Consider the following 27,487-nt stretch of genomic DNA (forward strand, 5'->3'; position numbering starts at 1 on the left):
GAACAAGACCCCAAGATACTTGAACTCCTCCACTTGGGGCGGGATCTCATCCCCGACCTGGTGAGGGCACTCCACCCTTTCCGACTGAGGACCATGGTCTCAGATTTGGAGATGCTGATTTTCATCCCAACTGCGTCACACTCGGCTGAAAACCGCTCCAGTGAGAGTTGGAGATCACGGCTTGATGAAGCCAACAGAAGCAAATCATCTGCAAAAAGCAAAGATCCAATACTCAGGCCACCAAACTGGACCCCTCCCATGCACCCTCGAGGACACTGCCGAGGGTGTAGAGCTGGTCTACTGTTCCACGGCCATGACGAAGAAAACCTCCTGAATATGAGATTCGACTTCCCGACGGACCCTCCTCTCCAGCACCCCTGAATAGACCTTACCAAGGAGGCTGAGGAGTGTGATCCCCCTGTAGTTGGAACACACCCTCCGGTCCCCCTTCGTAAAAAGGGGAACTATCACCCCAGTCTGCCAATCCAGAGGCACTGTCCCCAATGCCCATGCGATTTTGCAGAGGTGTGTCAACCAGGACAGCCCCACAACATCCAGAGCCTTTAGGAACTCCGGGCGAATCTCATCCACCCCCGGGACCTCAACCCCAGAGATAGGAGAGCCTGCCTCAGTGACCCCAGACTTTGCTTCCTCATGGGAAGGCGTGTCGGTGGAGTTGAGGAGGTCTTCGAAGTATTCTCCCCACCGGCTCTCAACTTCCCGAGTCGAGGTCAGCAGTTTCCCATATACACAGTGTTGATGGTGCACTGCTTCCCCCTCCTGAGACGCCGGATGGTGGAGCAGAATTTCCTCAAAGCCATTCTGAAATCATTGTCCAGGGCCTCACCGAACTCCTCCCATGTCCGAGTTTTTGCCTCAGTGACCACCAAAGCTGCATTCTGCTTGGTCATCTGTTGCCTCAGGAGTCCCACAGGCCAAAAAGGCCCGATAGAACTCATTCATCAGCTTGACAGCTGGGGGGCAAGGAGTATTCCTACACCTGCTCAGCGCCTCTCACCGTGGACAAATCCAGAGTGGAAGAGAGTCCAACCCCTCTCAAGAGGACTGGTACCAGAGCCGAAGCCGTCTGTGGAGGCCACCGCCCAGCTCACACTGCAACTTACCCCTATGGCCCCTCTCACAGGTGGTGAGCCCATGGGAAGGGGGACCCATGTTACCCTTTCGGGCTGAGCCCGGCCTGGCCCCATTTGTGCAGGCCCGGCCACCAGGTATTCGCCTTTGAGCCCCACCTCCAGGCCTGGATCCAGAGGGGTCCCCGGTGACCCGCGTCCAGGCAAGGGAAACCTATATCCATTTATCATATTCATCATAGGGGTTTTTGGGGCCGTGCTTTGTCTGGTCCCTCACCTAGGACCTGTTTGCCATGGGTGACCCTACCAGGGGCGAGAAGCCCCAGTAAACGTAGCTCCTAGGATCATTGGGACACCCAAATCCCACTACCACGATAAGGTGACAGCTCAAGGGGGGGCATTCCTAAGCCATAGGGTTCAATATGACATCGGTCCACCCTTTGCAGCTATAACAGCTTCAACTCTTGTGGGAAGGCTGTCCACAAGGTTTAGGAGTGTGTTTATGGGATTTTTTTTAACATTCTTCCAGAAAAGCCTTTGTAATGTCACACACTGATGTTGGACGAGAAGGCCTGGCTCTCAGTCTCTGCTCTAAGTCATCCCAAACGTGTTCGATCAGGTTGAGGTCAGGACTCTCTGCAGGCCAGTCAAGTTCATCCACATCAGACTGTCATCCATGTGTTTTTGAACTTTGCTTTGTGGTGCACAGTCATGTTGGAAGAGGAAGAGGCCAACTCCCAACTGTTCCCACAACTTTGGGAGCGTGGAATTGTCCAAAATCTCTTGGTATGCTGAAGCAGTCAGAGTTCCTTTCACTGGAACTAAGTGGCCAAACCCAGCTCCTGAAAAACAACCCCACACCATAATCTCTCCTCCACCAAACTTTACACTTGGTACAATGCAGTCAGACAAGTACCGCTCTCCTGGTAACCACCAAACCCAGACTCGTCCATCAGATTGCCAGATGGAAAAGCGTGATTCCTTACTTCAGAGAACGCGTCTTTACTGCTCTAGAGTCCAGTGGCGGCGTGCTTTACACCACTGCATCGAACGCTTTGCTTTGCACTTGGTGATGTTCGTCTTGGATGCGGCTGCTCACCAATGGAAACCCATTCCATGAAGCTCTCGCCACACTGTTCTTGAGGTAATCTGAAGTTTTGGAGGTCTGTAGGGATTGACTCGGCAGAAAGTTGGCGACCTCTTCGCACTATAGACCTCAGCATCACTCTGTCAGTTTACGTGGCTTGCGTTGTTGCTGTCGTTTCCAAACGCTTCCACTTTCTTATAATACAGCTGACAGTCGACTGTGGAATATTTAGGAACGAGGAAATTTCACGACTGAACTTGTTGCACAGATGGCATCCTGTCACAGTTCCACACTGGAATTTATTGAGCTCCTGAGAGCAACCCATTCTTTCACAAATGTTTGTAAAAACAGTTTGCATGCATTTTGTGCTTGATTTCATACACTTGCGGCCATAGATGTGATTGGAACACCTGATTCAGATTACTTGGATGTGAATACTTTTAGCAATATCGTGTATTTGATGAGATATAAAGATAAATGCTGTTTTGTTGGTTGTAGTCGAATTTTATCCCACCAGGCACCACAGTAGGCTAATGGTTAGCATGTATGTGTCACGGTTCTGAGGTTTAGGATTCAAATCTCGCCTATGGCCGTTCTCCTCGTGTTTGCATGTTTTTTTTTCTAGGTACTATGGCTTAAAAAAAAACTGGCCGACTGGTTAGAGCGTCAGCCTCACAGTTCTGAGGACCCGGGTTCAATCCCCGGCCCCGACTGCGTCCACCATGTTTTTTTTTCTAGGTACTATGGCTTAAAAAAAAACAAAACAAAAAAACTGTCAAACTGCTGCTTTTCCTAAAGTGAATTGAGTTCACTCCCACCATACAGTACTCATATATCATAATATCGCTCACAAGTCAAAACAAAAAAATCGGCCGATTAATGGCTCTTATCTCGAAAAACTTGTATGTAGCGTCACAGGTATCTCAAGGCACCACTGTATATTTAACACTATCGGCGTAGTAGAACTGCACTGCAACATGCAGAGGGCTGTGTTTAATATTTTGACTCACTCATATACCTGTAGGCGGCACGGTGGCCGACTGGTTAGAGCGTCAGCCTCCCAGTTCTGAGGACCCGGGTTCAATCCCCGGCCCCGACTGCGTGGAGTTTGCATGTTCTCCCCGTGCCTGCGTGGGTTTTCTCCGGGCACTCCGGTTTCTTCCCACATCCCAAAAACATGCATAAATTGGAGACTCTAAATTGCCCGTAGGTGTGACTGTGAGTGTGAATGGTTGTTTGTTTGTATGTGCTCTGCGATTGGCTGGCAACCAGTTCAGGGTGTACCCCGCCTCCTGCCCGATGACAGCTGGGATAGGCTCCAGCACGCCCGCGACCCTAGTGAGGAGAAGCGGCTCAGAAAATGGATGGATGGATGGATATACCTGTAAATAAAATGAACTAGGGTATGCACCAAAGATTACATACAATGTGGTCAATAAAGATAAAGTAGTGAGAGACTCATTACTTTTTACAGGAAAGTGGAAGCAGAAGTTCCAGTTCAATGTGAACAATAATGGCCACTGATGAACGTCCTCCAGTAGAAAGGGGGAAGTAATTCAACTGAATTGCTTTATGCATTGCATTTTGAATATCTCATAATGGTCATATTTACAGTGCTACATATACATTTATAATTTAAAATTGAACAAGGTAATAACCAAAGCTGAAATATGTAATTATAAACAGAAAAGTGCAAAATGTTGCACTGAATGTTCAGCATGACAAAACTGACTGTTAATCATTTTTGACAAACAGCCTCTTTAAATGTAATCAGTGTGATGTTGTAATAGCATATTCATATTGCTAGCTAGGATTTGTCCATTTGGAAGTAATTAGAATGACAAACTGCATAGCCGCAGGCCACCAATGTCACTCAGAAGATTAAAACATGAAAAAAATGGACAATTACAGTACATTCAGGTTGGAAAAAATAAATAAACTAGGAGCTACTCCATGAGTCTCTGTCTGAGCCTATCTCAGCAATCTTCGGGCGGGAGGCGGGATACACCCTGAAATGGTTGCAGGGCACATATAAACAAACGCCCATTCACAGTCAAAATCACACCTACGGGCAATTTAGAGTATTCAATTTCCCTACCCTGCATGTCTTTTGGATGTGGGAAGAAACCAGAGTACCCGGAGAAAACCCATGCAGGCACGGGGAGAACAATCAAACTCCACAAAGGCGGGGCCGGGATTTGATCCCCGGTCCTCAGAACTGTGAGGCAGATGTGCTAACCAGTTTTCACCATGCTGCCTAACAGCATTATTATTCCCCAAAATATATTTTATGTTTCTGTAATCGTTAATACACAAATTTGTTGAAACTCTAATGAAAACTGTTAATGCAGATATACAGCGTGATTGAAAAGTAACTCCCTATTTTTAAGTACTTGTAATTTATTTCTGAACTATAATTCTTACAAGAAACCAAAGTCGTTAGTTTGGTAGAATAGACTTGCTCCTTTAATCATGGAACATACACAAAAATATTGAGAAAAATATTACAACATATGAATATTATAAATATGTGTATTTTAAAATAGGGAGTTCCTTTTCAATCACCCTGTATAATTAATTAGTACTGTTATCATGCATATGCAAACTCACAGATTTACAAAATAGAGAAAAAAAACCACCAAAGCAAATGATCATTTCTTGATTAAGATGTCAAATTATATTAAATTATAATTAATATTTACTTGCATTCCTGAACAGGAAAAAATGTTTTAGTGGTTGAATTGTTTGCTTATTTATTTTGGACTTCTCAGAGCATCTCAGTGAGCAGGCTCAAATTTGGCTATGAAAAGGTGAATTCAGTTTGAAATTCCTCATTCTTTCTCAAAGTGAAATCAAAAGTCCATATTAAAGCTCTTCATGATGCTAGATGGTCTATTTACATTTTTACGACAGATATATAAGAATTTGTTAGTAATTGCTCATTATTTTTAATGCTGGCTATTACAAATTACCCCAATTTAACTCTATATACAATGGCATTTTTCATCTTTTTATCATTTATATTCTGATCAGTTAAGATGCTGTAAAGTAATATAAAGAAAGCCTGATTTCCAGAGGAAATAGATCAAAGTGTCTTCTTGGCATCCATCAGCACTCTCAACATACTTCAATATTGGTGTTCTTATTGCTCACCTTGCCCATAAATAAGGCCACTTGGCTGTTGTCCCACCTCTCACACTGCTCTCTGGATGGCAAGTTCATTTCAGTCACAGCGGGAACACTCCGAGTTGAAGTTGTGTGTGCCCCTGTAAGTACAGTAATAGACTGACCTGTCACATCCTGCAGCTCCAGTGTTCAGCTTCAGTAGAGAGAAGTGCACAGTGGGAGGTCATTTCATTTTTAGTCTTCTACATCCTTAACTAATGGAGCAGTTTATGGTGAAAAACCTTCACTGAGATTCCACTAATGCATCCAAAGTTGGAAGTAGAGAGCTTCTCTGTGCATTTCTCTGCCTTTCACTTTCAGGTCCTTATTCAATTCTGTAATTGGTTCCCATTTCAGGTTAAACTGCCAACAAAAGTGTAAAAAACATCCTCAATTGGCAACTTTTTCAGGGTCGTAAGTAAAATTGTACGGTTTATTTCTATACCACATGCAGCACCTCACCTCAGTCCCTCAGTCTGATTGAGTGCTTAGATTGAGTTTATTTCTATTTTAGTTCTATTTCTAATTATTTTTGACTGACAACTACTTTCAAGTGATTCATATCTGACATGGTTTAAATTTAATGTGCACACAATAAAAATGCATAGAAACACTACACTGTTAGACATTCCTGTAAATTCTACAGTTATTTACCACATACCATACAGTAAAATACTTTAAAGTGATTATATGTAACTGAGTACAATTTCGACTGCATCATTGGATTTTGGTTGATGTCACACAGAGAATTACTGTATTTTGTAACAGAAGGCACGTGGCTGCCAGCATGCATTGCACCATGAAATGTTGAACTGTTACCGGAATAAAGACATTAATCCTGAATGTTGATGAACGATCAGGATTAACGTAACATGAATAATGTGTATTTATGTTACCCATCGTTCGTTGAATGTGTGTCTTATTTAACTGTTGCATTTATGTTGCACTTTCATGAAACCCTGGCTGTGGGTTGTGTGCGATATAGTGACATCTCGGTTCGTTCAGTTGTATGTTAAGTGAAGCTAAGCTATTACCTGGTGACTTATCAGCTGCATTAGATAGAAGTGTGAATTTCCTTGTGATTGCTCAATTTGGCCACCCCACGACCACAATGAATAATAACATTGATTTTGTTTTTAAAAAATATAGCTTCTGTTTATAGTGTGTGACGTCAACCAAAATTCCATGATGCAGTGGAAGCTATTTACTTAAATTATAATCACTTTACAGCATTTTACTGGATATGTGGAAAATAACTGTAGAATTTACAGCAATGTCTACATGTACTGCAATAAATGTTCCCAGTTTCCATTGCCATATTTATGGCTCCACATAGTGTTTAAGCATTTCTGTGTAAATAAGACATGTATTTAACAAGAGACACATGCAAAAAAAATAAAAAAAGACAAGAAAGAGAATGATTGTAAAAATCTATTGTGTAGAACTACGGGCAGCTGTGGCCCAATGGTTAAGATCATCGCCTGTCACTGTGGGGGAACTTGGTTCAAGACCCCAACTGGGCCATCCGCCAACATCACGGCTGTGGTGCCCTTGAGAAAGACACTGATACCCCGAAGTGCTCCCTGGGTGCTTCAGCTACCCCCTGCTCCAGTGTGTTCCACTAACTTGTGTATGTGTTCACTGTGATCGGTTAAATGCAGACAGCAAATTTTGTGTGCTTGCATGCATGCATGCATATTTATGACAATAAAAGGTGATTCAATTCTATTCTACTGACCACTAGCAATGTGGCCACCATTGGAGAAAAGCATTGTTGTTATGCTTCTATTATATACATGTGGGTTTGGTAGTAGCAGTATGCTTCCATGGGAGGAAGGTCATTGTAGAGGTCAAGAGATAGGAGCGGCGGCACGGTGACCGATTGGTTGGAGCGTCAGCCTCACAGTTCTGAGGACCGGGGTTCAATCCCCGGCCCCGACTGTGTGGAGTTTGCATGTTCTCCCCGTGCCTGCGTGGGTTTTCTCCGGGCACTCCAGTTTCCTCCCACATCCCAAAAACATGCATGAATTGGAGACTCTAAATTGCCTGTAGGTGTGAATGTGAGTACGATTGGTTGTTTGTTTGTATGTGCCCTGCGATTGGCTGGCAACCAGTTCAGGGTGTGCCCCGCCTCCTGCCTGATGATAGCTGGGATAGGCTCCAGCACGCCCGCGACCCTAGTGAGGAGAAGCGGCTCAGAAAATGGATGGATGGATGGAATAGATAGAAGCCAATTGCTGCTTCACATAGTGTCACCTGATTCAGGTAAGCTAATCAACTTGTATTGAGTAAATAATGATTCATAGCTGCTGTATGAATATGATGTATCAAGTGGTGCATGACTCCAGAATCCAATTCAGACTACTCACCTCCCACTTTTTAAGTATTATTTTTTTTAACCGTAACTGTCACGATTGGTAATTATATAATATTGGACTGGACCCAAAAGCAGGCGCAGGGGAAGGAAGTAGATGAGAATGGTTTATTTGGTAGAAGCTTGGGGGGGGTAGGATATCCGAGGAGTGATGGTGGTCTGCTGGAACAGGGAAGGTGCAGGTAGCGGGAGCGTGGGCAGGTGGAAGAGCTTTGACCGCATGGCAGGAGTGGGCAGCGTAGTGGGAGACATGTAAGGTGCAGACGAACGAGCGTCAATACTCTGTCGCTGGATTCCTGGATCTGACAGGCTTAAATGCAGGCAGTGATGAGTGCTGATTGGGAACAGGTGCTCAGGCGAGGGGATGGTAATAGCTGGGGAGAGAGAGAGAAAGAGAGAGAGAGAGAGAGAGAGAGAGAGAGAGAGAGAGAGAGAGAGAGAGAGAGAGAGAGGAGGGGGTGCAAAGTGCCACCCAAGCTCCAAAAGAGGAACTGCAGGGCACAGATCATGACAGTAACTTACTGGCAACAGGTTTGCCAGTAAGTTACTGCAGATTTAAGTTTACTATTCAAGTAAACTTGAATTTACATACTGGCAGCAGTGGTTCCAGAAAGTTATGGTAAAAACCCGATGCAATGTCTAACAGTGAACAACAGATTATATTCTGTTACAGAAGTGTGACAAGAAGTACAAACAAGAAAATGATTTTAAAAAATCATATACCATTTAGTTGGCCTAGAAACTTCCAACAGTATACAGGTCTCTGGTTGCTATTCCACATACTTGATTAAGGCTCACTCATCGAGGATGTCTCGATTCCAGACGTTTCTTTACGTTTTAACATTGACATGACCAATATCGGAATTGTGCCACAAAGCAGCATAAAAATTGTGTGACTTGAACCATGGAGAGTAAATCCAGCTATAGAGGAAAATAAATGAATTTCACCATTGTTAACAATTTGGCAGAGGTCTGCACACTTCAATTGTTTATTTTGTGTTTTACTGTTGTGACAATAGAAAGTGGCAGTACTTCCCAAGGATCTCAGGCATTTTGGCTTCTGTCAAACTAAGCTCTATCATGAGTTTGAAATACTGTAAAGTACATCCATCTAAAGTTTTCTAATCTTGTTGAGGTAAAAGGTTCAGTTCAACTGACTTAAATCAGGGATTTTTATGCTTTGCCATAGAAATAACCCTAACTATTTTTGAACACTGTGACTACAGAATGGTCAATAGTGGATGGGTGGTTAGCACATTTACCTCGCAGTTCTGAGGTTGGCGGTTTAAATCTGGGTTTTATGTTTTCCCGGTAGTTTTTTGTTTGTTTGTTTTTCAAGTACATTCTTCCCACATTCCCAAAACACATCTTAGGTTAATTGAAGACTCAAACTTGTCCCTAGGTGTGGTTGTTTGTATGGCAACCACTCCATGGTGCACCCTGCTTCTCGTTCAAATTCAGATGGGATAGGCTTTAGATGACCCGCCTTATTAACGGCTGGCTGGCTGGTTGGATGGCTGGATGGATGGACGCACACTTTTTCAGTGCTGTTCCGCTTGAATTTTTATTTATTTTCTTCTCTGAGAATATTTCCTGAAATGTCAGTCTGTAATTTGTCCATACAGATGACACACAATAGGAGCATGTGAAAGTTATTAAATACAACAGAATGGGAGATGATTGCACGTATGTGCTTACTGTTGCATTAAATAACGTCAATTGAAATCACTTAAACGGAAACAACTTCTCAACTGTGACACATTCACTTAATACAGCACATGCAGCACAAATAAGATAGGAAGTACACACAATACAAACTTCTGTCTTTCTGATAGCCTTTGTGTGTTCAGTGGTAATGCATTAACTGCAAGCATTGTGTGTAAAAAATAACGTTTGATAAAATTATCTCAGCTAATGAAAATTCAGATTTAAATTTTAGTTTTTAGAATGTTGGCATTTTTTTCTTGAAACTATATTGGACCTGACACATTACTATCAAAATAATCCTGTCCTGTAGTGATTGTCACATTATTAAAAAAACAAAAATAAATAAATAAATAAATTATCATGTATTATTAAACATTACTGTAAATATGCCAACAACATACAGTATGACAATATATAATAGATACATTTGCTTGCTAATTTAGTGAAATAAAATACAATCCATCAGGTTAAATATTAGCACAAATCAGCAAAATGATAAAATGACGTTACATTTGAAGCCACCCAGGAAAAATTCTATTACCATGTCATAATTTTATACAGTTGACCAAAAAACGATAGAGAAAACGGTTAAGCAGCTAAAACTAGACTTTACACCGATCTGATCGGACGATAATTAGCATTTTATGCTGATCGGCTTTAATGTCATAATTCGCCGATCTGATCAATCAGTCATTGATCAACTCCGCAAAATACATCAGTGTTCCCCAACCTTCTTAGGAGTCGTCATTTTTCTCACGGACTGGCTGGGTGGTGTGCATGCATACATACACACACACACACACACACACACACACACACACACACACACACACACAAACACACATATATATAAAGTATAGCTCTGTTTTAAATTCAGAAAAGGTGTAGGGTCCTGCAGAGGCAGATGCAGCCTAAATGCATCATATATAGTAAGTATCTAATTGTGGCTGAATGGACCGTGATTGATGTCAGTTAACAGAAAAGGCATCTCTGTCATTTGTGTTTGCGGGCTTACAGTAAATTAAATGGGGGTTTACTCTTATCTGTTGCCTCATTGCAAGCAGAAAGTGCCCAATACATACAAAGAAAGAAGGGGGAAAAAGATCAATTTGGAGATCTTCAGTGTCCAGGAATCAAACCCACGGCAGTTGTATGAAAGGCATCAACTAATGGGTTTAGACATGGATTGATATTAAGACTCCATATAGTTATGGGACAAAGTCATTTGGCGTGCACATTTGGCTGCTGAAGGAAGTCAGTTGAGTAACTGGGTTCAATGCAATTTCAGACATTCCTGGAGTGAGTGAAGTCATTTGTCTTAGCTATGTTAAAATTCAATGGTTCTCATTTTGACAGGAGACTAAGCACCTTCATCACCTGCTGAATAATTGAGGGGAGGGGGTAAACCGTCAAATTAGTCAACTCTGCATTATGATACCCGTTAGCCCTAAGAAGGCCAAGCTATTTGAGAGCAGTGTAATAAATTGTGTCAAACTAGCTGAAGCAAAGTGTGTCTGTTAAAGTGAGGAAACGATTATTAGATGTGCTGCAGAGGCAAAAATCATACAAGGCAATAGAATGTCTTCTAAATAGTAATTCAAAAAGAAAACTAAGAAAACTAACTAACTTTTTTCCATTTGTCCTCCTGACTACTTTTTCTTCAGCCATAATACAGTCTGCTTTGGCCCCCTGTGTGTGCAAAGGTTGTGGATGAAATTCCACACAGACTCTCTTTTTTTAGACAGTAAGCTAATTAAAGTGGTGGAGCAGATGTTCCAGACTTGGTCTGGACATAATGTGTGAGCAAGTGGCAAAATGAACTGGACATGGCAGGACAGCTGTGTGAGGTGACCAGAATTCAGGCAACTCCCTGGAGAGAAGTTTCACTCATTCCAAGAGAGTGTACTTGTAATAAAACTTTTGAGCTGATTTGTTGGGCACAACTCAGTCAAACACAGCTCCACTAAGAGCCCCTTATGGGAGCATCTTTTTGGCACACGTTCTTTTGGGTGGGTGGGGGGGGGGGGGGGCACCACCCAATATTGCAGGTGTTTCTATGGTAAACACCAAAACTTCAACTTCAACACCTGTTGCTAGAAATGTGGCAGGCTACCAGCAACTGTCACACTGTTGGGGGGAAAAACAGGAACAGTTGCTTAAATGTTTTTTTCCTTGATGGAAGTTACTGTATGACAACAAAAGCTGCAGAAACACTTTGCTGATTCCAGAAAAGATGTTCCATGCTGGCATTTTGCCTCATGTTAGGAAACGATCAAAACCAGCAAGCGTCGGTGTCCCCAGGTATGCGGTGAAGTTTAAGGAGCTCAGACTGTTTCTAGTGGAGAGGAAAATGGGCTGCAGCAGGAGGAGCTTTCTCGCCCAGCTGGCCAGGTCAAAAGGCTTTATTGTGGATGACATCCTCAGGTTGGGAAAAAAAGAGATATTTGTTACTCTGTTTTCTGTGTTTGTCTTAAGCCTTTGTAACTTAGATTTATGGTCATTGGGTGGGGGGGTGGCTAGGGCTTTGAATTTCAGAGCATGTTCACTAATACTTAGTATTAAGTCCTTTTAGTCTTATTAATATTATTTAACACAACAAATTGGCATTTTTTTTATGAGTTTGTAAAAAAAAATTTTGCTGTCAAGGGTTTACTTAAAGTGGGAATGCTTTGGTAAAGTTGCCTCAAGCCATGATAAATAAGATGTTATGTGCTACCTGTGGATGTGACAGGCCTTCAGCGCTTGTTGAATGTGTTCCTAAACCGAAAACTGTGCACACATTCCTCTGTATGATCAAAAACAAAGCATTAGACTCAATTTACTGTTAGGTGATGTTGTTCATGCAGTGTATTTATATGAATTGATTTAGTTAACAGGCGGCACGGTGGCCGACTGGTTAGAGCGTCAGCCTCACAGTTCTGAGGACCCGGGTTCAATCCCCGGCTCCGCCTGTGTGGAGTTTGCATGTTCTCCCCGTGCCTGCGTGGGTTTTCTCCGGGCACTCCGGTTTCCTCCCACATCCCAAAAACATGCGTTAAATGGAGACTCTAAAGTTGCCGTTGGTGTGACTGTGAGTGTGAATGGTTGTTTGTTTGTATGTGCCCTGCGATTGGCTGGCAACCAGTTCAGGGTGTACCCCGCCTCCTGCCCGATGACAGCTGGGATAGGCTCCAGCACGCCCGCGACCCTCGTGAGGAGAAGCGGCTCAGAAAATGGATGGATGGATTTAGTTAACATTGCTAGTGAAATAGAAGTTCAGTATTTTTCCTTCTGTAATGTTTGTCTCTGTAAATGTTAGCCACGATTATTCATCTTATTTTCTGTGAGTCAAACACAAAATTGTTATTATAGATTTAAGCTGTATGTAGTGTGCGCTGTTAATGAAGGGTCTCATGAGTTTTGTATAACCATAAGTGTGTACGTGTGTCTGTGTGCCTGCCAGCCACATGACAGCTTGGCCATGGCAGCTTTCCCAGAAACACAGCTTGAAAGCTGCTTCGGTTACACTCGGCTTGATACAATAGTTTGAAACCAACAGCAGGAAATGGAGCGTGCCTGCCTCAGACTGACGTTAATTCTCTAAGCTGACGAAGCTGATATCAGATGCAGTTTGATAGCAAAAGCACACATTTCTAGTTTCACACAGGTTGAAGGCACACAGCTCTCAACATATGGCTGGATGGACAGTAGTGTACTAGTATAGTAATTGTAATTCTCGGCAGTGAGCCTGATTTGTTTCCAGCGAGGGTTGGACTCCGCCAAGGCTGCCGTTTGTCATTGATTCTGTTCATTACCTTTATGGACAGAATTTCGAGGCACAGCCGACGTATTAAGGGGGTCCGGTTTGATGACCACAGTATTACATCTCTGCTTTTTGCAGAGGACGTCGTTCTGTTGGCCTCATCAAGCCGAGATCTTCAACTCTCTCTGGAGCAGTTCACAACCGAGTGTGACGCGGTTGGGACGAGAATCATCACTTCCAAATCTGAGACCATGGTACTCAGTCGCAAAAGGGCGGAGGGCCCTCAAAACCTCCAAACTCAACCCATAATTTGGACATTCTTTTTAAAATAATGTGTTTTTGTTTTTGTAACAATTAAATTTTTATGGCAACTTGATTAGGTGCACATGCAAATGTTAATTGGATAACCGCTTTACAGCAGTACAGGTTCCCATAGAGGTACAGTATATTTTTGTGGGTGCAGTTTGCAGCGATGCACAAATGCCACAAAAGATATGATCTTTTAGTGATGAAATTCTGACACAGTAATGTGTATTGCATCTATCTCATTTGCTTGTGCAAGTGTAACTAATGTCGTGATCACTTAGGGTATGTATTACCCGGATCTAGTTTAAATTATTTAACACTGAGGTCTGTATGATGCGATATGTGATTAGGACTGATTTTTAATTTTACATTTTAAGTTCTGAGATCAGCTTTTAAGACAAAAGAGCAAAAAATGCCAATGCTTATGGACATTCTCATTTTATGATGGGCCCATTTGGTCTCATTTTGAAGGAACTGGAAGCTATTGGCTGAAAGAACAGGCCAGGAGAGAGAATTGTCCACAGAGACTTCTCTATATCAAAGCTCTGTGACTTTAATGCGTCCTTGTGTCTAGGCTCACAGTACCACTGATTCTGGCAGAAACAATTCAGCACTGAGCTTGCTTTCTTGCTCATTTACTGTACATGTCAGTTTGGATTTTTCTGTTGTTTTTTTGTATGGGTACAGATAAAAATCAACTTTCAATCCTGTAAAATGGGCAAACATGCAGTGCTATTTCAGTGTTCATCAATCATACAGTATTTCAACAAAGCCTTTACGTAATAGAAGCAAATCAAGCCAAAAACAAATTATGCCGTTACCCTGTCCATAGACTGGTCAATTCATTAGGTTTAAGGTTATTGCTGAAATACCTCAAATGGAATATATTGGTGGTCACACAAATGTACGATGTAGGTATTCTGAATTTGCTTGGCATATTGTAGGAAGGTGTATCTGGGCTAGGGCTGAGAATCAAAAACTGGTTCATTTTGAGAATTTTTCGATTCCTAGGAATCGTTTGCTTGCTTGCCAGGCAATTCTGCTTTTCGCATTACCCCTTCGGCTATTATGAATTTGCTTGGCATATCGGAGGAAGGAGTGCGGCACGGTGGGCGACTGCTTAGAGCGTCAGCCTCACAGTTCTGAGGTGTGGGGTTTGATCCCCGGCCCCCCTGTGTGGAGTTTGCGTGTTCTCCCTGTGTCTGTTTTATTTTGTAGGAAGGAGTATCTGCCCTGGGGCTGAGAATCGAAAACTGGTTCATTTTTAGAATTTTTCGATTCCTAGGAATCGTTTGCTTGCTTGCCTGACGATTCTGCTGATCGAGTTCTCTTACATCGCAAATGAGTGATGACGTCATATGCAAAAAGTGTACTTTGGTACTGAACTTTTCAAACATGGCATCAAGATCGTAGTGAGATATAAAAATGCCTACCATACGATGTAACCCTCTTTCATTTGTTATTTTGACGTGTGAAATATTGTTAGCTCAGTTGCTACTCTAAGGTAAAGTCCGAGACAGTAACAACAACAGCTGCTATTCCTTGAGGTCATCCTTGTGCCTCACGCTCCAATGACCAATCAACCCATCCAACTGTCAGAATAGTGTAGCAGTTGAATTGAGCGTAAATTGATTAGTATGCCTGGAGAGTAGGGTGCGGGGATGATGTGCTAAAGAGGCGACTGTTACTGTTAGCTGGTCACTTGGGACTTGAGGTCAATAAATTATTTGCAGTGTGAATGTGTAACAGACACCAGTTTGCATTGTGCAAAAGTGTTTTAGTAGAGAGCCTTAAGAGTAGCACTAGTCAGTAGGTTAGGAGTCTGGGATCTTAGCATGCTGGTTAGCACACTTGATTCTCAACCAGCAGGATGGTGGTAATACCCCGTCCTCTGACCACCGTCACACATGTGCTCCAAGATAGAACAAGTTCCTGGGTTTTTGCACAACTAAACTGAATGTAGAGGCCAACATCTCTGGCACTCCACTGACATTTTGTGAAAAATGAATGAAGGTTAATGTAGAAGCAATGCTACAATTACCAGCAAATAATAATTTATGGAACTGTGAGAGGAGCATGGGTAAACAACATTGTAGGCTACATTACACTACAGTCATGTTAGGACTACAGCCAGGGAATGGACCACTACGCAGAAGTGAAAGTTGTAAACAAGGCCAAGGTGCTTTTATTGTAAATTCTTCAATATGCGTAACATACAGAGGATTTAAATTACAGTACTCAAGGGCCCGCAGTGCTACAAAGGCAGTACAAATATCAATATAAAACGCTAAATATATAGTATAAAATATATAGTATAAAAAGTATTAACTGAATGTGCAATATCAAAGATAAGGTGACATGTGCAACATAGTCAAGGTCAGAGAATCAAGGAAAATAGGAAGACAAGACCCCAATGCTGCTAAAGTGGCTGGTGTGACCCTGAGACTGGTGTGTGTGTGTGTGTGTGTGCGCATGTATGTAGTGCATCAGAGTTCACAGTTTAGGTGAGCGGAGGACAGAAGAGGTAGAGGGGGCAGAGAGTTCAGATTCCTGATAAATAAAACTGTCTGAGTCGGCTAGTCCTGGTCCACAGACTCCACAGTCTCCTCCCAGATGGCAGCAGACTAAAGAGGCTGTGTGATGGATGGGTGGCATCCCCCGCTATGCGGAGGGCTTTTCGAGTGAGGCAGGTGCTGTAAATGTCCTGCAGGGAGGGAAGAGAGGCACGTTGCACGTTTTAGTCAAACAATGGACACATAATACATTCATTCAGTTCACGTACCGCTTATCCTCACTAGGGTCACAGCGGTGCTGGAGCCTATCCCAGCTGACTCTGGGCGAGAGACGGTGTACAACCTGAAACGGTCGCCAGCCAATCGCAGGGCATATATTAACAAACAACCATTCACACTCACTTTCACACCTATGGGCAATTTAGAGTCTTCAATGAACCTACCATGTATGTTTTGGGGATGTGGGAGGAAACCGGAGTACCTGGAGAAAACCCACGCAGGCACAGGGAGAACATGCCAACTCCACACAGGCAAGGCTGGATTTGAACCCAGGTAGTCAGAACTGCGAGGCAGACATGCTAACCAGTCAACCACTGTGCCTAAAACAATAAAGCAAAGCAAAAACAATGACCCTCATCAATGTGCTAATTAGTCGTCCACCGTGCCGCATAAGACTATAAATTACAAAACTAAACCGCACCCGTCAAACTAACCAGAAACAAAAACAACAATGGCAAAAGGTCTGTAGCGAGAACAAAGAATGATGGTGGATGGAGCCACAGTTGAAGGAAGGTACCAAATGGAGCAAAAAACAAAACTATCACCAACATTTAAAAAAAATAAAATAAAAAAAAAATAAAATCACAGAAGTACTTAAGAACAAAAATAAGTACTTTTGGTCCACCAAGGTAAGCACAAACAGTAACACAGTGGTACTAAAAACTTTTTTTTTTTTTTTTAAATCCCACAAACCTCAAGTCCCAATGGAACCAATGAGATTGGATGCGACAGGAACAAAGCCAGGGAACTAGAGTATGACAAAAAAAAAAAAAGCAATATGGTTGGAAATACTGCATCATCTTCCTTCAAAATGAACCACACTTAAATACACCAAAAAGCTGATTGAAAGCAGGTGCAGCTCGGTGGCTCCGCCCCACATCACTGAGGTAATGCTGCGGACAGAGAAGGGAAATGGATTACAAACAGTCAACAAAACAGCAGATGACAACTATATGACAACTACATTACAATGTACAACGCTGTACAGTCCTTGAAAACTGGTTGTATTTTTCTACTGGATATTTATGTTTTGTTGTATTTTTATCTATTTTTTATTCATTTTGTTGTATTTTTTAATATAAAATATGTTCTATAAATGATATTGCATTATTTGTATTTGTATTATACTATTCACATTCTCCCAAGATTAATTTTGCACAACAAATTCAAGCCGAACACTTTGAAAAATGCTCTGTAATCCAGATTTACAATGGACAAAGTTACAATTTGTGTGATTGTGATATGATTAATCAATTTATTGATTTTCTGTTTTGCTAATCAAACGTTTGAAACCTTGTGTCAGGGGTGCAAATTAACTTTCATGGAAATACTCATGACCTCAGTTTAGCTTAGGGTGAATGCGTGTGACCTGGACTTGTCCTGTAGTTTATCTGACACAATGGAACAAAGCATTGAAATCATTCATCTTCATTTACAGTGATGATATCACTCACGTGGTATCTGAGGACAGCGAGGCAGCATCCCTGTGGGAGTGGCTCAAGGGGTGTGGCCTGAAGAATCTTTCCAAGATGCAAGTGCTGCACATCAGCTGGTTCACTGACAGCATGAGAGTGGGAAAGCCTGCTGCCGTGGAGAACAGACACCTCATTCAGGTTTGGGTCATAAATCAAACAAAAGCAGAAAACGTGAACACTTAAAACCAAACAGCAGGTTGTTTTCTTGTTCCAGACAATAATACGATAATAACACAGCTTACTTCACGCCATACTTGTGTTTCTTCGTCTGACCAGAAGTTGTAGTTTCTGCAATCAGGAGCATGGACATTGACAGAAATTAAGAAATAGATACCATGAATGTACAAGACAGGGATCTTTGTGTGGCTAACAACAAATTAACTTTGGGTGCAAGCTCAAACTATATTAAAACATCATAAATCAACACAAACAAGCCCTAACTCAATAACAGGATCGGACCTGGTGTCTTTTTGTAGTCAAGGGCAGGTCAAAGCTTCCATTCTGATTTAAAAATGGTAAACAGAGGAAATAAGTTGCTCTAGCAAGAGTGAAATATACACATATTAGTTCGCAGGCTGGTTTATGAAAATTTAAGTAATAAGACAAACCTTTAATTTTCCCATTTGCATTCTGAGGCATTGGTGGTAAGCTTTCATTGTGAAAAATAAATGAATATTAAAATAAATGTAAGAAATAATGGCTGTCACAGTGGACAACTGGTAAGCAATTCTGCCTGCTCCCAGTGCCTGCGTGGGTTTTCTCCGGGTACTCCGGTTTCCTCCCACATCCCAAAAAACATACATGGTAGGTTAATTGAAGACTCTAAAATGTGAATGTGAGTGTGAATGGTTGTGTGTTTATATGTGCCTTGCGATTGGCTGGCAACCAGTTCAGGGTGTACCCCGCCTCTCGGCCGAAGATAGCTGGGATCGGCGCCAGCACGCCCGCGACCCTAGTGGGGATACATGGTACAGAAAATTGATGGATGGATATAATAAATAATAATGGATCTAAATTTTCCCAGGCTTTATCTACATTTTTACCCCAAAGCCTGTGTTAACTGCCAGAATGACATGTCTCTGCTTTCCTATAATGCCTTTGTCTTTTTTATCATTCTCACATGGACATAGTTCCTCTCTTCCAGCCACCCTTGTCATTAATTGTGCTAATGATGGCATGCTGGCATTTATTGATGCATGTCCCCAGGTAACCATAAACCCTCTTCTCTTCTTTTATGATGCACGTCCTCTGCAAACTAAACGAGGAACCACGCAGTGGCAATTGTGTATGAGTGATAAACTCATTCAAGTACAACCCCAATTCCAATGAAGTTGGGACGCTGTATTATTTAATTGAATACACTACAAAGACAAAATATTTAATGTTCAAACTGATAAACTTAAGTGTTTTTAGCAAATAATCATTAACTTTGAATTTTATGGCTGCAACAGTTTCCAAAAAAGCTGGCACAGGTGGCAAAAAAGTTGAGGAATGCTCATCAAACACCTGTTTGGAACATCCCACAGGTGAACAGGCTAATTGGGAACAGGTGGGTGCCATGATTGGGTATAAAAGGAGCTTCCCTGAATTGCTCAGTCACAAGCAAAGATGGGGCAAGGTTCACCTCTTTGTGAACAAGTGTGTGAGAAAATAGTTGAACAGTTTAAGGACAATGTTCCTCAACGTACAATTGCAAGGATTTTAGGGATTTCATCATCTATGGTCCATAATATCATCAAAAGATTCAGAGAATCTGGAGAAATCACTACATAAATATCTTGACGTTGAACATGATTTGCAAATCATTGTATTCTGTTTTTATTTATGTTTAACACAACGTCCCTACTTCATTGGAATTGGGGTTGTAGAGATAAAACAAATCTACAAATAGGCTATTGCTTGGGGGCATTTCTCTGGGGTTTGACTTTATAATGTGGAAATAAGTTAAATTTTATGTGATAGTCCACAGCAAGTCAGAATATATTTGAAAGCATATATCTATCTGAGGCGGCACGGTTAGCACATCTGCCTCGCAGTTCTGAGGAACGGGGTTCAAATCCCGGCCCCGTCTGTGTGGAGATGGCATGTTCTCCCCGTGCCTGTGTGGGTTTTCTCCGGGCGCTCCGGTTTCCTCCCACATCCCAAAAACATGCATTAATTGAAGACACTTAAATTGCCCGTAGGTGTGAATGTGAGTGCGAATGGTTGTTTGTTTCTATGTGCCCTGCGATTGGCTGGCGACCAGTTCAGGGTGTACCCCGCCTTTCGCCCGAAGATAGCTGGGATGGGCTCCAGCACCCCCGCGACCCTAGTGAGGATAAGCGGAACGGAATGTGAATGAATATCTATCTGATTGCTATGCAATTGGCCTGCTGAGGCCTACTGTGGGTCTGTTTGTATTCCAGTGGGTAAGTACAAGGTGGCATGTGCAAGAATTCAAAAAGAGGGGAGAGCTTGATGACATTTGCCCTGCTCAGTTCCATACGACAGAGAGCGATATTTAATGAACTGCATCAGGTGTGAAAACAACAACAACAACAAAAATGCTGAGAACCTCTTTTTTTTATTATGTGGAACATATTTAAGCAATTTTACTTCGGAACATCAACATCACACTGACCAACTGTTATATTCTTTCATATTGACTCGAGTTAAGTTTATCAATACTTTTGGTCAACATTTTATACATTAGATTCAACCCAGCAGTGGGAGAACTCTTTTCATTATCTTTTTGATAAACAGTGCATAGTTTGACTGCTATCGTGCTTCGTTCTCCTGTTACGATTCTCATACTAAATCCACAACTAATTGGACAATATTCTTTTTGTGATGTCTAATTATCTGAATAAATTTTATTATGCCCTTGACATATATTTCACAAACGTTGAACCGTTTCGTCACTGGATGAAAAAGGCAATTTACAGGATCCAAATTGGATGAAGGGAAGCAGATTTGTAATGCCATGGGTTCAGAGCTGTAATGGATTTGGATGCCACCAGACTGTGAGATGAGTGTCATTAGCGTGTTGCCCCGGAGACACGCGGTTATGAAATAACTTCTCCAAGGCAAATGGTTACATTTATATGTTATTCGGCTTGAGCACTTGGCTCTGCTAGTCAAGGATATACTGTATAACCTCAGATACATCTAGACATTTAGCAACTCAGCAACTTTCCAGTACCCGACATGATAAGACTTACATGAAAGAAATACTGTATATGCCATGCATGTATTTGTTTTTGAGTGCCTGGTTATTCTTGTACACAGGACACACTGCCTGCATCGCAAGAGGCGTCGGTACTCACCCCTGTGGCAACAATTTCTCAATATGCCTGCCAGAGACGGACAAGCACGGACAACAAAAACAAGATTTTGACAGTAAGAAACAGTTACCTCACTTAACTCCATTAATCGTATTTTGCACTGTAAAATACAGACAGTTGATATGCTAGATGCCGTGGTCATGTGTGTGCATGTGTAATGTTTTGTCGGGGAGTGAAAACACACTCCTCTCTCCTCTTATTGCTCAGCCCCCCCCCCCCCCCCCCCCCCTTCTCGTTTAATAGTCTTTGTACCTCATGATGATGGCAAGCTATGAAGAAAGGTAAAAAATAATAAAAATAAAACGCTGATGGAATAGTGGAGGGGAGCCATGCGACATGCTCACTGGTTAGAGATATGAGCAGATATGAGACTCACCCCCACGTGGTTGCGACTCAGGCCATGCCACTGTCTAGATTTACAAAAGTCTTAGAATTAACTCTTTCTTTGCAAGACCACTTGCTCACCCTTAATCTTAATTAATTAACATATGAAACATTTAAAATATTTGTCCTCACATATGTTCTTCGGCATTAATTGACAATAATCCCCAAATACACATACCAAAATCTTATAGAAAGTCTTCTCAGATGAGTGGCAGTTATACCTGCTAAAAGGGAACAGACTCCCTCAATTCTTCCATTTTCCCTTCCTGTATGAGTCTTTTTTTTCCCATATGGTGACACTAGTTTGCTTTATTCCCCATCATCAGCACTTTGACTTACACTCCACAAAATGTGTTAAAGCTGCAAATAAGATGCTTTTGCAGCTGCGACACTTTGGAAGCACAACAGTTGAATTATTCACAAACCCTGGCATATACATACTGTACCCACAGGCGCTTGATTAGCCAAGGGGATGACGAACATGACAGTCCTCATCAGGAATGATGAATTTGTTACTCTGTCTTCATGAACAGAGCTGGAGGGCTGGAGCAGGGGGGGGTGCTGAAGACTCCACATCCTCATAATTTGGCATTAAAATAAATTGGAAGTTATGATGACAGGACATACGTAGTTTTTGTCTGCATGTTGCTGATTAAAAATACAATTCCTATAACCATTCGCAAGACCAAAAATAAATACAAACAGTATATTGTAATGAAAACATTTTTTTCACCTTATTGACTATCCATCCACTTCCCCAATAGAGTGAGCTGGAGCCTATCCCAACTGACTTAGATGAGAGGGGGTGGTACCCCCGTCCTGGACTGGTCATAAGCCAAATAACCATTTACACTAAAATAAACACATAAAGACATTTTAAAATCTTCAATTAGCCTAACTTGCATGTTTTTGGAACATAGAACATACAAACTCCATACAGGAAGGCCAGAGTTATGATTCGAACCCTTGAACTGTGAAGGAGGCTAACAACAGCTAACCGTGCTAACCACTAGATCACCGCGCTTCCCCGTAAATAATTGTGTTGTATTCTCAGCAATCATCAAATGTGAAATGTATTGTTTTGTTCTACGTCTACAGTGGGAGGAAAAAGTACGAGAACACTTTAGAATTTCAAACATTTCTGCATAAAATGTAGTCTGATCATCATTTAATAATTTCCCTTTCCAAGCTGCTTATCCTCACAAGGGTCGCGGGAGTGCTGGAGCCTATCCCAGCTATCTTTGAGCGAGAAGCGGGGTACACCCTGAACTGGTTGCCAGCCAATCGCAGGCCACATTTAACCAAACAACCATTCGCACTCACATTCACACCTACGGGCAATTTAGAGTCTTCAATCAACCTACCATGCATGTTTTTGGGATGTGGGACGAAACCGGAGTACCCGGAGAAAACCCACACAGGCATGGGGAGAACATGCAAACTCCACACAGGCGGGGCCGGGATTTGAACCCCGGTCCTCAGAACTGTGAGGCAGACGCTCTAACCAGTTTTCACCATGCCGCCTCATTTAATCACAGTAAACAAAAACGTATGCTTAAACTAATACCACACAAACAATTATATGTTTTCTTATTTTTACAGAGCATAACAGGTAAACATTCACAGGACAGGGAAGAAAAAGTAAGTGAACCCCGAGCTTTAATAACTGGTTGACCCTCCTTTGGCAGCAGTAACCTCAACCAAATGTTTCCTGCAGTTGCAGATCAGACGTACACAATAATCAGGATGAATTTTGGTCTATTCTTCTTCACAAAACTGTTGTAGTTCAACAGGATTTCTGATGTGAATAGCTCTCATGAAGTCATGCCACAGCATTTCAATCAGATTGAGGTCAAGACTTTGCCTGGGCCACTCCCCAACACGTATTGTCTTCTGAAGCCATTCTGTTGTTGATTTGCGTCCGTATTTTGGATCATTGTCCTTTTGCAACACCCATCCTCTATTAAGCTTCAACTGTTGGACATATAGGCTTAAGTTCTTCTGCTAAATATCGTGATAAACATCTGAATTCCCTTTTCCATTGATGATAGCAACTGTCCCAGCCCTGAGGGAATAAAGCACACCCATACCCATACACCCTCCACCATGCTTCACAGTTGGGATAAGGTTTTGATGTTGGTGTGCTGTGCCATTTTTCCTCCACACATGGCATTGTCTGTTCCTCCCAAACAATTCAACTTTGGTTTCCTCTGTCCACAGAATATTTTGTCAGTAGTGCTGTGGAACATGTAAGTGCTCTTTGGCAAACTTCAAACATGCAGCAATGGGTTTTTGGTGGGTTTTCGGCCATGGACCTCATTCTTGTATAATTTTTTATGTATGGTAGATTTGGGGGAGACAGGGTGGTCAGCTGGTTAGCACATCTGCCACACAGTTCTGAGGACTGGGGTTCAAATCCAGCCTCGCCGATGTGGAGTTTACATGTTCTCCCCGGCCTGTGTGGGATTTCTCTGGGTAGTCCGGTTTCCTCCCACATACCAAAAACATTCATGTCTTCTTGACAAGAGACAATTCTAAACTGGTGTGCATTTTCTTGTGGCCAAAGCAGCTTTCAGGCAAACCTCCAATCTTCTCTTATTGATTGGACTCCAGGCTGACTCACACCTGACTGATTAGCTCTTGGAGAATCCGCAGCCTAGAGGTTCGCTAACCTTTTCCTCACTGTCCCGTGAATGTAATTTTCAATGAAAATATCCATCCATCCATTTTCCGTACCGCTAGGGTAGCGGGCGTGCTGGAGCCTAACCCAGCTATCTTCACAACATAAATATCTGCATATGCCTCAGTTCCTCACTCATGTCTCAAATGGGGAGAGCTGGTGTTCAGGTTTTGAACCCCTGTTTTCCCTCTCTCCATTAACTCTGCAATTAGCAGTTGCGCTCAGTTTCTCTTCTCATAATTAAATCATTAACCTCATGTACAGCCACAGTACCTTCTCATGAGAGATTTCACTTTGTCACTTTGGAATGTTCACATTGAAATAGCTTGTCAGATTGAAATAGGAAGTACCGGTAGTTTCCCAGGTCCTCTTGATATTATTCACTGTACCATATAGCATTGCTCTACCAGTGATGAATTTTGTGATTGCATTTCTGAAAACTGAGTAACAACAAAATTACAGTTCTCTCTTTTGTTGTCTGGTTTTGAAATTAAAATCCAAATTTTCTTCCAATATGCTTCTCGTGATAATAAACAACACAAACAACCCAAAGTATTATTTAGTACAAAAACGACGACTGAAATAAAATAAATATCCAACAGACACAGCAACATAGACCACCAAAATTATGGGTAGTATTTTTTTCTCTAGTCCTGCTTGGTGTTTGCACTTGTTGCTATGCAAACTTCATAGGACTCAAGCTGAAAGGTCAGATCACAAAGATGTTATGGGGTCAGTTAAAATTCATATTTGCATTGTTTATATTTTATGTAATACATGCACGTAACACAACCATGGTTTACCGTAATTTCTCGTGTATAATGCGCATCCATGTATAATACGCACCCCCAAAGTTGACCTCAAAATTCAGGAAAAACCCTTCTACCGATGTATTGTGCATTTTTACAATGCATGATTTTGCTTCTACCCAATATGACCAAAACATGAAGTATTATCTGTATTTTGTTAGTTTTTTCAAAGAATTATTCTGAAGTTAAGCACTTTATTTGAACATGTAATCAGAATCAGAATCAGAATCATCTTTATTTGCCAAGTATGTCCAAAACACACAAGGAATTTGTCTCCGGTAGTTGGAGCCGCTCTAGTACAACAGACAGTCAATTTACAGAACACTTTGGAGACATAAAGACATTGACAAAAAACAACAACAAACAACAATTGTGCAAAAAGATGCAGAGTCCTCAGTTCGAATGGCTAATATCGCAATAGTCCGGTGCAATGACCATTGTGCAAAGGGCACTGAGACTTCAAGGAGTGCATGCGGTTTAAAGTGATGAGTAGTGCGATAATCTGGGACAATGGTTGTGCAAATGTTACAGATACTCCTCAATCAGTGTGCAAATGGAGCAGATGCTACTCTGGCATGAGTGGCCACTATATGCAAATAGTGCAGCATGGCGAGACAACTACAGTGAGTGCACGAGTAATACATAATTGGCAGAAATGTGCCAACGAACTCAAGTCAAAAAATTGCCAGCTTGTTGTAATGGAATTGTAAGTTAGCTGTTTAAGAAGTTGATTGCAAGAGGGAAGAAGCTGTTGGAATGTCTACTAGTTCTAGTTTGCATTGATCGGTAGCGCCTACCTGAGGGAAGGAGCTGGAAGAGCTGGTGACCGGGGTGGGGAGGGTCCGAGAGGATTTTGCACGCCCTTGTCTTAGTTCTGGCAGCGTGCAAGTCCTCAAGGGTGGGTAGGGGGGTACCGACAATCCTTTCAGCAGTTTTGATTGTCCGTTGCAGTCGGAGTTTGTCCTTTTTTGTAGCAGCACCAAACCAGACTGTGATGGAAGAACACAGGACTGATTCGATGACCGCTGTGTAGAACTGTCTCAGCAGCTCCGGTGGCAGGCCATGCTTTCTCAGAAGCCGCAGGAAGTACATCCTCTGCTGGGCCTTTTTGAGGACGGAGTTGATGTTGGTCGCCCACTTCAGGTCCTGGGAGATTGTAATTCCCAGGAACTTGAAGGTCTCGACGGTTGACACAAGGCAGCTGGACAACGTGAGGGGCAGCTGTGGCGAAGGATGCCTCCTGAAGTCCATGATCATCTCTACAGTCTTGTGCGTGTTCAGCTCCAGGTTGTGTCGGCCGCACCACAGCTCCAGCGGCTCCGCTTCCTGTCGATATGCAGACTCGTCACCGTCCTTGATGAGGCCGATGACAGTGGTGTCATCTGCAAACTTCAGGAGTTTGACAGTCGGGTTCGCTGAGGTGCAGTCGTTCGTGTAGAGAGAGAAGAGCAGCGGAGAGAGGACACAACCTTGGGGGGCCCCAGTGCTGATGCTGCGTGTGGATGAGGTGGCCTCCCCCAGCCTGACCTGCTGTGTCCTGCCCGTCAGAAAGCTGTAAATCCACTGGCAGATGGCAGGCGAGACGCTGAGCTGGAGAAGCTTTGATGAAAGGAGTTCAGGGATGATGGTGTTGAACGCTGAGCTGAAGTCCACGAACAGGATCCTCGCGTAGGTCCCTGCACTGTCGAGGTGTTCTAGGATGAAGTGCAGTCCCATGTTGACTGCATCATCCGCAGATCTGTTCGCTTGGTAGGCAAACTGCAGGGGGTCCAGCAGGGGACCTGTGACACTCTTGAGGTGGTCCAGCACAAGACGTTCAAAGGACTTCATGACCACAGATGTCAAAGCGACAGGCCTGTAGTCATTCAGACCCGAGATTGCAGGTTTCTTGGGGACTGGGATGACGGTGGAGCGTTTGAAACAGGATGGAACTTCGCACATTTCCATTGACCTGTTGAAGATCTGAGTGAAGACTGGCGCGAGCTGGTCCGCGCAGACTTTGAGGCAGGATGGGGACACGTGGTCCGGGCCTGCCGCTTTGTTAATCTTTTGTTGTTTGAAGATGCGTCTCACATCCTGTTCATGGATGGTTAACGCAGAGGTCAGAGGTGTGATTGTGGTCGCGGGTGCGGCCGGGTTGGTGTGTGGTGTGAAACTGTCCTTTTCAAATCTGCAGTAGAAGGTATTCAAGTCGTTGGCTAGTGTGCTATTGTTCTCAGCTTGGGGGGATCGTCGCTTGTAATTAGTCAGCGACTGGAATGCATGCCAGACTGATTTAGAGTCGTTTGCGCTAAACTGTTTTTCCAACTTTGCTGTATAGATCCTCTTTGCAATGTTAATTTCTTTGGTCAGCTGGTTTCTAGCTCGATTATACAGGGCCCTGTCCCCGCTCTGATATGCGTCCTCCTTAGCTTGGCGAAGCTGCTTAAGTTTAGCAGTGAACCACGGCTTATTGTTGTTGAATGTGCGAAATGATTTTGTTGGTACACAGACCTCTTCACAGAAACTGATATAGGATGTGACAGTGTCCGTATATTCATCCAGGCTGCCAG

The 27,487-nt window shown here is 42.7% G+C and overlaps 2 protein-coding genes and 1 long non-coding RNA gene across 4 annotated transcripts in view; 1 reads left to right on the forward strand and 2 right to left on the reverse strand.

Moving 5' to 3' along the window:
• Nucleotides 1–5,436, reverse strand: part of blnk (B cell linker) — a 31,350-nt gene extending 25,914 nt beyond the window's left edge. Inside the window, exon 1 of the mRNA XM_061790016.1 lies at nucleotides 5,332–5,436. The gene's annotated coding sequence lies outside the window, so the exon portion shown is untranslated. The remainder of the gene's footprint in view (nucleotides 1–5,331) is intronic.
• A 6,185-nt stretch (nucleotides 5,437–11,621) lies between these two features.
• dntt (deoxynucleotidyltransferase, terminal) overlaps nucleotides 11,622–27,487 on the forward strand; it is a 134,055-nt gene continuing 118,189 nt past the window's right edge. For both annotated transcript variants that reach the window (XM_061790168.1, XM_061790169.1), the window contains exons 1-3: nucleotides 11,622–11,848; nucleotides 17,703–17,877; nucleotides 21,007–21,117. In XM_061790168.1, the coding sequence (XP_061646152.1) occupies nucleotides 11,658–11,848; nucleotides 17,703–17,877; nucleotides 21,007–21,117 (477 nt within the window). In that variant the 5' untranslated portion in view covers nucleotides 11,622–11,657. The remainder of the gene's footprint in view (nucleotides 11,849–17,702; nucleotides 17,878–21,006; nucleotides 21,118–27,487) is intronic.
• LOC133485854 (uncharacterized) lies at nucleotides 15,651–17,130 on the reverse strand. Its single transcript, XR_009790826.1, has 4 exons — nucleotides 16,958–17,130; nucleotides 16,429–16,584; nucleotides 16,255–16,328; nucleotides 15,651–16,176 (listed from the first exon to the last, which is right to left on the reverse strand). It is a non-coding gene; the product is annotated as an uncharacterized LOC133485854 (long non-coding RNA).

The sequence above is a fragment of the Phyllopteryx taeniolatus genome, chromosome 11 (assembly GCF_024500385.1).
Source record: "Phyllopteryx taeniolatus isolate TA_2022b chromosome 11, UOR_Ptae_1.2, whole genome shotgun sequence".
Taxonomy (NCBI): domain Eukaryota; kingdom Metazoa; phylum Chordata; class Actinopteri; order Syngnathiformes; family Syngnathidae; genus Phyllopteryx; species Phyllopteryx taeniolatus.